We start from the raw sequence: 10,918 nt of genomic DNA, 5'->3' as shown, positions 1-10,918 counted from the left end.
GAAGTGACGAGCGCTTTCCCGCCCCGGGGCGGGTCCTGCCGGGCCGCGCCGGCCCCTGCCGAGCTGGCAGCGCTGCGCGCCCCGCCCCGCTGCCTCCCTGGGTTCCGGCGCTGGCGGCGGGAATGGCGGCGCTGAGCCTCACCGTGGACGCGGGCAGTCCTCCGCTTGGTAAGTACGGGCCGGGCCTCGCCCCACGCCGCCCGACTCCGCTCTGCCGGGCGTCTGGCTGGGCTCTGTCCCCTCCCCGCCTCCCTCGCTCCCTCCCGCCCGTGTTGCATCATGCGGCGCCGGCCGTGCCCGCGTGCGGAGCCGGGCGAGGCGGCACCGGGCCCCGTGCCCGTCCTTCCCATTCCTCCCGTCCTTCCCATTCCTCCCGTCCTTCCCCGGGCCGTGTGCCCGTTGCGGGTCCCTCTGGGCAGCTGCTCGGGCCGTGGCAGAGCGGCCGGCGCTGGACATAACTCTGGCTGCAGGAACCCGGGCACCGGTGAAGCCTCGGGTGACTTGGCACGTTGAGGCTGAATGTTCAAGGCAGCCCTAGTTCTCATCGCCTGTTCGTGAGCTCTGCGCTGTCTTGCTACCTTTCATTTTCAGTTCTAATCTGCTGCTAAAATTCCCCTCTGGGGAGCTGGCTCGAAGTTCTCAGTTGCTCACTGCCCTTCGATGTTATTTTGCCTTTAAAAATGTGAGAACCTCCTTCATTGCACTTCCACCCATCTGGAAACAATCTTTTGTATGCGTTCCATAAAACTTTTCCATTTCATTGTAGCTGTTTAAAATACATTTTCTTCCTATTCTTCATCGTAGTTTATTGATTTCTTTTTTTTGCTGTTACTTCCAAATACGTTTCAGAGTTGAATACAACTTGCATGATTACTTATTCGTGGTATAAAAACATACTCATTTTACATAAAATTTCTCCTGAGACTTGTTTATACTGATTTGCCAGAAAAGAAAATGATGCAATATGAATTATGATTAACATCAGGTTTAGGGAGACTTATTTTGTTTGACAGCTGGTGTGTGGCACTGGAGGTTTATTTCAGGAGATTGCATGATTTTGTCAGAAATGTTACATATTACAGATGAAACATTTATATCAAGGAGACAAGCGCACTCATCTTACTCATCCCTACTTCATACTCTTCATTGTGTCTGCTGTGCCAGAAAAGTGTCGTAGTTTTTAATGTCATCAGTATTAATTACATAGCTTGGTGCACATAATAGTTGTCATTTTCAAAGCATTTCCGTGCATGTTATTAAAATACTTACACGTCTTACTAACGTAATGCATAAGGGATGTCAACCTGAATTTCACAGATGGATAGCTCAGGGATGAGAAGAAGAACCGTGACTTACTCTTAATGCCAGAAGAAGGGTTTTCAGCTGAGAAGAGGTGAGAGCTAGGGAATTCCTAGCTCCCCAGTGGTTTGTATTTAAGCCAGTGTATTAATAGCTTGTAGTGTCATCTGCTGTGGTGGCAGGAACATTGTTCTAGGGAAGGTAAAGTGCACAGCACACTGTGGAGACTGTAGCAGGTTAGGTGCGTTTCCAGTCCTTGTTTTGCCTATGCAAAAGCTTGCTGCCTTTGTACGTGCTTCTGGGCAAAGTTAGAGAACACAAGCTCCTCTGCTTATGCTCAGCAAGCTGAGTCTGGAGCAGAGCCAGTGCAGAAACACAGCCAAGTGAGCTTGGTGCTTTGAGCTGCTGTGTCGTGCTGTAGAGCCTCGAGATCAGAGCAGGTTTGCATCAAGCCTCTTGGAATGTGGGTAGAGCTGTCTTCCAGTCAATGGTGTAGCCTAAAAACTTCAGTAATTCTTCTCTTCCTGGAGATAATTTTTACTGTTGCTGGTGAACTACTTTGAAAACCCTGCTTTTACACAGATAAAGTTTCTTGGTTTTGAATGGCTAATCTTTTCATAAACTTTAAATCAGGTTAAAAATAGTCGCGTCCTTGTTCAGAAAGTGCTGGTATATTCAGTAATTGATCTCCTTTGATGCATGTGTCAGGGCTGGAATGGAGTACATTAGTAATACTGTTCAATAATTAAGAGCTTTTTGATTACATTCTCCTCGTATAACTGGGGGACAGGATTAATTTTTACCATACCCTTAGGAAGCAAAAATGTATTGCAGCTGACATTTTCTGAGCTCACTGCAGATCACTGTGTGCTGGACATTATCAATTTGAGGCTGTAAGGATTGCCAAGAAGAAGCCTCTTGCATGAGACTGAACATTGATTTTTTTGTTTCCCTGGGCATTCTCACTTGAAGGAGTCAGTTCAGTCACCTGGTTCTAGTGGATAGATGTTAAGTCTTGGTTGTAACTATGAAAGGTATCTCTCCTGGACAGAAGTTCAGTATCTTTTTCTCTTGTTTTTTCAAGGAGCTCTGCTGACAGTGGAGCATGTGAAGAATGATGTTGAAATTTCAGTGCAAGAAGGCAAAGAAACCATCCTCTCTGTGTCTGAGTAAGTGACTTTGCACCTCTCCTTCTACCTTTGGGTCAGCAGTTTTAAAAATCACGTGGTTGTAGCATTGACAGTAACCTTTTGAAGTAGGAGGGAAAGAAAAAAAACCACAGTCTTATTCATCACTGCATTACTGATGTCTCTAGCATAGGCAAAACATTTACAGTATATTATGAACTAGATCTTTATGGAAAAAACTCTTTATTTACATGTACCTGTGTACAGTATTTATGCTGTACCAATCACTTTACTGTTTAGGACTTTGTGTGGTGCCATGGGTTACCAACAGCAAGGCTGTTTTATTCTAGGGAGGTTTGATAACATAAGATTCCTTGTACATGTATGGTGGACTGAAATTTGAATTTTTAGATTACATAATTTTAAGCTCCCACCGTGTGTGTATGAGCAAAGGCATGATGTTATGTCAGGAAAGTGCTAATTAACTGTGCAGTGCTATTCAGTGTATCCACCTGCACACTGTAGAAAGAATATTGGAAATTTTTGTAGTAATCTATCGTCTGTCCTTCCAAAAATACTCTGCCATTGGAATGGATAACTTCAACTTTGGGACACAAAGATGGTTTTTACAATCTCAGTAAGATCAAATGCCTGTCAGAAATGCAGAACTAACACTGTTAGTTTTGGGAAGCTGCATTTTCATCTTTGATTCCATATGAGTTAAGACATCGGGATATATCAAGAGGAGAGATCCTGCTGTCTGACATATCAGTGGAAACTCTGGCATTTAGTATCTGCAGTAAGGAATATATGAGCATTGCAGTTGTAACTTGAAGTATGCTAACACCATGATGAATTAGGAATTACTGATTATAACTGTAGTTTTTGAACATTGATTGTTTTTTTTTTTGAAGACTGGAGGGATTCTGTTGTTCACAGAGTTGCTAGCAAACTCTCATTTTGTCAGCTAATTCAGTAGAAGATGCTGTTAGAGCCACCAATGCATCATAGACTGGAATACCTGCTTGTCTGTAGAATCACTATAGAAGCAGCATATTTCATCTTGTATTGCAGTAATTTTGTTCCTCATAAATTAACACTGAGCATTTCCATGTCTTCTAACCTTAGGTAATAAGCTTGTCACTATGTACATATATTTGCAGAAAATCAAAGCACAGGAAGATTCACAGCCTTCAGTCATGGTTGTTTTACTGGTTGAAAATATTGTTTTCTGTTTAAAATGTTAGACCTGAACTCAGGGGTTCTTGCATAATCTGATATTGCTTGTTGTCTTTTGCTGTGCCTGGTGATGGCACTGAATTTGTGGTTTTCCCTGAAAGCAAGAGAAATATGACAGGTTATATTGGGATTTAATTGGTACAGCTTTAATAATCTTCAGTGTGTGTTTTGCACATGTGTGATACAGCTTATATAACAGAAAGTTAATTGAATATTTTTTACTTGCAGGAGAAAGTTTTCCTCTTAAGTAGCCTTCGTCAGGTTTAGATTTTGTTTTACTTTGACTGTTTGGGCAGTGTATGTATGTATATTTCAATATATATTGAAATATAAGCATATATGTATATGTGTTTATACATATATGTGCACCTGTGACAATTGGAATATTTTTAATGTATATGGTTTGCTTTGAAATAATATTAATTTCCTTAAATAATTTAGCGTTGCCATGCCTTCTTCCTACTGCATTGCAAAACCACTCATTTTGGCTGTAATGGAACTTGTCAGAAATGTAAAGCAAACACTTTTTTTCTGCACTTTGGCCCCAGATAGATAATGTCCAGAATCATGGGCCCATCAGTTGGAAATTTTTGTGTGATAGTGTCTTCTCATCCCTGGCATTGGCTTATGTTCAAGAAGTTATTCCAGACCTCAGTATTGCATTAATTTTACCTTCTCGGTTGTCCAATAATTTTGAAAATTGATTCTCTGCCTTAAAGTCTGTTAAAAGTATATCTGCAATGTGAGAGGCGTCAGCTGAACTTGTATCTCAACTAGTGCTTTTGCTAAATGGATTTCATGGCATCAGTTCTGCTGAAGCATCTTGTTTTGGCATGATGTGAAAGTCACTTGGGATGTTTCAGACTTTGATTTTTTTTTTGGGGGGGAATCCATTAGTTCTAATGACTTCACTTGAACAAGAATGAACATTTTATTTGTGATTCTTCTATGTTTGGTTTTGAAGCTCAGTTAAAATTTGGTGACAAAATTTTTGCTAACTAGCTGAAATTAGCTGCCAGCCAGCTACCTAATCGGTTTATCGCTCATTTGAGTTGATGAATTTTATTTTAAAGGTTATTTTTGAAGACTTAGCTTCAAAACTTCATGTAGAAATAGCTCCTAAGCAAACTACTCTGCTAAGTGCTGATGGCTTTGTGGAGAATTTTGGTGTACCTGTGTCTTGTCAAAACAAGCTGCAGTACAGCTTTTGTGTGGTGACCACATGCACTTTTCAGAGTAGTTATTCCTCCTAAGCAGATCAAGCAAAAGCTTTTTGCAAATAAATTCAAAATTGATTTATTATGGTTGGAAATAATTTGTGGTTTGGTTTTTTTTATTATGTGTTTGCTTTTATTTTTTTGGTCCCTTTTTCCCATCTTGTCTTCTTGAACACTTGCCCTGGTGTTTAATTATGTGGAATTTCATGTCACTCTCAATAGCTACTCTTTGCCTGTAACATTGCGTTGTCCCTATTTATTCTTCCTTACTTAGCTCTGGAGTTAGCAAGCACTGGCTGCAAAAAGTCTTTCATAACTTTTTCAAAGAGGTAAATTAGTGATGTTTGGGTAGGAGTATTTTGTTTTTCCTGAAGAAAATAACTTTTAAAGCATAAGTAAGATTTTACTCGGAGTAGCATTTTCCCATTTCATACATGTATTCAGTTTTGCTTGAGTAATCAAGGGGTATTTGTTTTGGTATGAATTAGTGAAAACAGTAAAAGTGCATTTCACAGACTTTTCAAGTGAAAATGTATTGGAAATTATTTGTTTTTCTCAGTTTATAAAAGCTCCCTTAAAATCTGATAGTGGGAAATTAGAATAAGAAACATTTTCAATTACACAGTAGGGTATATTTTAAACACCCTACTGTGACTTTTGGTTTCAGTTATATTTTATGGATCTTCTATATATATACTGGATCCTAGATGCTTGGAAAGCAAGCAAAATTAAAAACAAGCAAACCAAAAAACCCCTCTCAATGAACTGTATTCCTTAGGTTGTACTGCAGTTAGCCTAATGAGACTGGCTAGTCCATTTGTACTAAAAATGGCACACATTCTAATTGTTAATATATCAAGTACATTCTGTATAATTTTCAAGTACATTCTGTATAATTTTCAGAACTTTTGTTGATTTTTGCGAGGCTTAAGGGCTATCAGAATTCTTTTCATTTTATAAAGGACGCAGTTGGTAAAAAAAAGGAAATAGAGAACAATGACAGAACAGAAGTGACAACTTGGTTGGACAAGTTGGGGTACAACATTCAGTCCATTAAATTGAGTAAATGTTAAAAGAAAAAAAAAACACTTAGAGGAACTCCTTTTGTTGATATCAATGCTTGATTTAGAAGCAACTGGAGCTCTGTTTTTGCAATCTGCATCTATGTGGGACTGTAGAGATGAGTATTATGTGGAGAACCGATGCTTCTGATGCATCTTTCTTCCAAAGCTCTTTAGTAAATATTAATTTATCTTAGATGAACTGTAAGCTAGATTTCTGACAGTGTACAGCTTTTTTTGATACTGTAGGTAGTGTAGAAAAGTGACCTGAAAACAAGGAAGTACTCCCTTTGGAGAGCCTTTTTTCTGCAGGTGTTGAGGACTTTTATAAGCGGAATGGGGATAACAAATTCAAATTAGTCTGTTATCTGGAGAAGACTGGATAGAAAAACAAATACAGGCAGGCAAGTTTGTTCACTAGGGGGTGGTTTCTGTGAAGTGTGAATTGAGTAAAGGAAGTAACAAATGAACAGGGATTTTTCCCCTGAGGCTAGTCCTTAAAACCATGATGAAGACCTCAATTCTTCTGTTGATTCAATAGGAATCCTCTTCAAAGTGATCTTTCTTTTATGAAAAGAAAACAAGTATTGATTAGCTCCTTATAATCTGGAAAATCTGTAGCTCAGGTTATACTTATGAATTCTGTGAGATGGGGAGAGAATTTTAGTATTTGAAAGAATAATCAGTCTTATTTTCTTATTTTCAGCTTAAACAAAATTCTTGCAATTTAGAAGCTTATTATTCCATGTGGTGATAGAAAAGCAAGGACTTATTTATTCTTGTGCTAGGTTTATTTAATTTTTGCTTTTCTACTCTGGTGACTTGGTACCTGTTGTCTCGCCTGTAAGTTACTTTGTGTTTGCTTTGCACATGTTTCAGCTATGTGTGCGCAATTAAAGTTGAACTGACTGGAGGTAGTAATTTACCTTTGCCTTGCCCGTCTCTTTTTTTTTAGGCAAGTTTCATTTACTGATGTGAATTCAATAGCTCGGTACCTGGCTAGAGTGGCTGCCTCTGCTGGGTTGTATGGCTCGAATCTGTTGGAACACACTGAGGTGAGAAGGAATCACAGAATCATAACTGGTTTGGGTTGGAAAGGACCTTAAAGACCATGTATTTCCAACCCCAAAGACCATCCATCTCCCATGGGTGGAGATACTTACCTCTAGACCAGTTTGCTCAAAACCCCATCCACCTTGGCCTTGAATCACTCTCTTGTCTCTTGGTTTTTGTTTTGTTTTGTTTTGTTTTGTTTTTTTTCCTTTTCCCTTTTTTTCTGTTGGCCTGTTCTGAGTTTGGGGCGGGGGATGGGGGTGGTGAGGAGGTTTTTTTTTAACCTTGTGTCTGTTGTTCTGCATTTTACTGTTAGACTGAGGTTCCAGCTATGTGGGGATGCTGAGGGGTTTGCTTTGGTAAGCTTCCTCCTTCATATAAAGAAATATAAAGACTAAGAAATCTGTATAAACACTGAGACATCTGAGCTTTGGAAGGGTTGCCCTTGCCAACCCCTGCAACAGCAACTCCTAAGCAGACAGCTCGCTAATATAAAATAATTCAGGTTGGAATGTAAAATACGGGATTTTCCCTCCTCACTTCTCTTAGCTCTGTTGCCATCATTGCTATCTTCTAACACTTCAGTGTAACACCAAGGAACACTGTGTGTCATTGAAATCCTGAAATATTTTTTGCTGTCTGTGATAGATAAAACCCTGACCCTGGTTTCTTCCAGGGTTTCTTCCTGGGTCTAGCTCAGAATAATCAATCACAAGCTGAATTTAGCATACTAGCAAACAAATTGAAACTAGCAGACAAATTGAAATTTACTTTCTCTGAAATTTGGGGAGGAACTGAAGGATTTGATTCAGGTCTTTCTTCTTGAAGCCAGTGGTAATCACTCTTCAATCACTCTTCCACCCTCATAGCTGGTCTCAAGGGAAATATTGTCTTAGTACTTTGCCTGTGAGGCATTAAAAATTGTAAGTTATCTTGTGGCTATTTAAAATTTCTGTCCAAATCCCTTGTTTTTAAGTTAAGCCCAGACCTCAGCAAACACACTTGCAGGGCTGGTATTTCTGATACAATACTTCCTTTCACTTCTGCCTTTTTCCAAAATAATACTGTACTTGGAGAAGTACAAGGACAGCTGCATTTGTGGTGCACATGTTTTGGCGTGCAACTGCAAATGACTGAACTGAATTCTGTGGCGGTTGTGATTACATCTGTGCCTGCCACGTTGGCTCGAACATTGGAAGGATTCCTGTTGCAGTTTGCAGAACAGTTTACACATGAAATAAGACCAGGGAAGAGACACTTAGTCTCTTGTAGGATTGAGGGATTCAGTTTATATACAGGGCTACATTATTAACCAACCTAATTCTTAATATTTTTTTGTGTTTAAGTACAAAGATAAGTGGAAAAGACTTTTGCAGGAGTGGGGACTAGGACTTGTGAAGATCAGGGGTTTGATTTCTTCAAATCTAAAAGGAGATGAGGAAGAGAAAATAGGGACTGAGGGGAAAATGGTATACTAACCATCAGCAGCACCAGGAAGAGAAAATAGGTCACAAATATGATATATAAATAGCTAAAGGACAGTGATGAATTTATATATACGCTTGTGATAAGTGAGTACCTGAGAACTGCTTATTATTTTACCAGTGGGAATAATTTCAGTGAAGTTAATGTTTTCAGCAGTTTGAATTCATGCTGAAGGAAGAAATTAAATTTCATTATTTAGTATCATTCTTGGTGAATTTTTCAGTATAATTTATTTTAAATATTCTTTCAACATATGTCATGATATGATATGTTTAATTCTAATGTTCCTGTTAATATTTTCTGTTCAGCTGTTAGATCAATTGTGTATTATTCAGTTATTTAACAAGCTTAATTCTCATTCCTTTAGTAACTTTAACTGTCTTTTGTCCCATCAAACAAGATTGACCACTGGCTGGAGTTCAGTGCTACACAGTTATCTACTGCCAGCCAGTTCCCTTCAGCCATCCAAGAACTCAACCACTGTCTGTCTCTACGGACCTACTTGGTGGGAAATTCTCTGAGTCTTGCAGATTTGTGTGTCTGGGCTGTACTAAAAGGTATTGGTTTATGTTCCCTGTTCCAATGGCTTGCAATATCAATATATTGATACTCAATCAATATACAACAGGAGTCCCCAGTTTTTCTTTTTTGTGGACGCTAGTAGTGACTCCTAGCTCTACGACAGACTGTACTGTCATGCACACTGCTGTGACCTGTGCATCACTAGTGATGGCAATAGTATAGCTTAGGAAATCCTAGATTTTATTTTTTAAATTGTTGTTACATTTGGAAAGTTATGAACTGTAATCCCTAGGCAGAGCTTTTTCTAATTTCTTTTGTGCTAATAATTGCAAGAACATCTTTTATTGCCTGTTGCCTCAATATGAAGATGTGCAACTTAAAATTATATGCATTGACCTTTCTGTGGCATTGTCTTAGCAGAGGAAATTTCTTCAGTGTTTACTTTGAATTATTAAAAGAGGTAGATGTTAATCTGCAAAATACCCTTTAGAGGTTAAAGAAGCTTTGATGATCTGTTTTTATGGATTTGGTTTTTATTTTCTCGTACCTCTATATCTAAAGGTGGTAGGGGACAAGGTACCATTCAGTATAACCCAATTCCACTTGAAAATAAAGGGAATAATTAGGATTAAGAGCTAGCAGCTTTTGGTATTTTTTTCAATGTTGCTGCTCTTAAGAGCAATCTGAAAAGCTGCTGCTGATGAAAATAATTTTATTTTTATAATTTAATAGTTTGAAAACTTCTTTGTTTTCTAACAGATAATAGTACATGGCAAGAGCAGTTGGAACAAAACAAGGCTCCTGTGCATGCAAAGCGATGGTACAGCTTCCTTGAGGCACAACGTGCTTTCCAGTCAGTAGGAGCCAAGTGGGCTGCTGGTACACCAAAGGTTAAAATGGTAAGATTTACTCAGATCTTCAGGGAGAGTAGCTTTATTTCTGTGAATACACTGCAAGAATTTTTTCTTTTTAAGTTAGAGAATTAAGAACTGAAAGCAAGCAGTCGTAGAGTGAACTAAACTTTTGTAAACTCTTGTTTACAGCTCAAGCTGTTGCTTTCAAATTTAGAAAGGCATGAGTTGTCTAGTCCAGTGCATAGGTGGAATTGTGGAAATATGGCACCTCTTCTTTTAATCAGCACTGCTCTTTAAATATATTGTTTGCTTTTTCTAAACCCAATTTGAGATCCTGATTGGAGCTGAAAAGATTGCTCTTGTCAGTTGACTGAATCTGTTAATCATGTACAAAACTTTAACTAGCAATTGTTTTCTTTCAGGGAATAAATTAGACAACTTGGTGGGACTTTTTAGTCCTGGACCAGATTTGAAGAAAAAATAACTTAAAACTCTAGAATTAATCTTTATTTGGAGTGCCTTGAGTAATGTGAAAGTTGTGAAGAGATGAATTTGGGGTCCAATGTGGCAGCTTGTAGGTTTGAAAGGAGACTATGATACAGCAGTTATTATCTAGAGTTATATATCTGATTTTAGAGCTAATACAATCTGTAATTATGTCTCCTTTCAAGGCAACAGAAAAAGAAAAGAAAGCAGATGTTGGGAAGTTTGTTGAACTTCCTGGTGCAGAGATGGGAAAGGTCATTGTGAGGTTTCCTCCTGAAGCAAGTGGGTAAGAAACATGAATACTTTGACAAGGTTCTATTTTGTCTTTAAAAAAAAAAAGTGTTTAGGTGAGGATGTTAAGCAGCTTATCAGACAAGGCTGTTAAACCAAATGAGTGTTTAAAGGTTTGTCTCCTCTAGAGCTGTTTGTTCACTTCTCTGTATTTCATTGCACTGTTGCCTGAACTCGGAATAGGGAGTTTAGTTGTGAGGTGATGTTGTGTTTCTCAGCAGTGGGATGAGGAGAAGCAGGAGGATGGCATTTACGTGGATAATGGATGTGTGTGCCCTGCCAGG

The 10,918-nt window shown here is 38.9% G+C and overlaps 1 protein-coding gene across 2 annotated transcripts in view; it reads left to right on the top strand.

Moving 5' to 3' along the window:
- The first annotated feature begins 27 nt into the window (after positions 1-27).
- EPRS1 (glutamyl-prolyl-tRNA synthetase 1) overlaps positions 28-10,918 on the top strand; it is a 39,381-nt gene continuing 28,490 nt past the window's right edge. For both annotated transcript variants that reach the window (XM_039702045.1, XM_039702044.1), the window contains exons 1-6: positions 28-168; positions 2,384-2,468; positions 6,899-6,998; positions 8,882-9,038; positions 9,763-9,902; positions 10,529-10,629. In XM_039702045.1, coding sequence (XP_039557979.1) covers positions 123-168; positions 2,384-2,468; positions 6,899-6,998; positions 8,882-9,038; positions 9,763-9,902; positions 10,529-10,629 — 629 coding nt within the window. In that variant the 5' untranslated portion in view covers positions 28-122. The remainder of the gene's footprint in view (positions 169-2,383; positions 2,469-6,898; positions 6,999-8,881; positions 9,039-9,762; positions 9,903-10,528; positions 10,630-10,918) is intronic.

Source organism: Passer montanus, unplaced genomic scaffold (assembly GCF_014805655.1).
Source record: "Passer montanus isolate IOZ18808 unplaced genomic scaffold, ASM1480565v1 scaffold153, whole genome shotgun sequence".
Lineage (NCBI taxonomy): Eukaryota > Metazoa > Chordata > Aves > Passeriformes > Passeridae > Passer > Passer montanus.
This window is presented reverse-complemented; position numbering and strand designations above follow the sequence as displayed.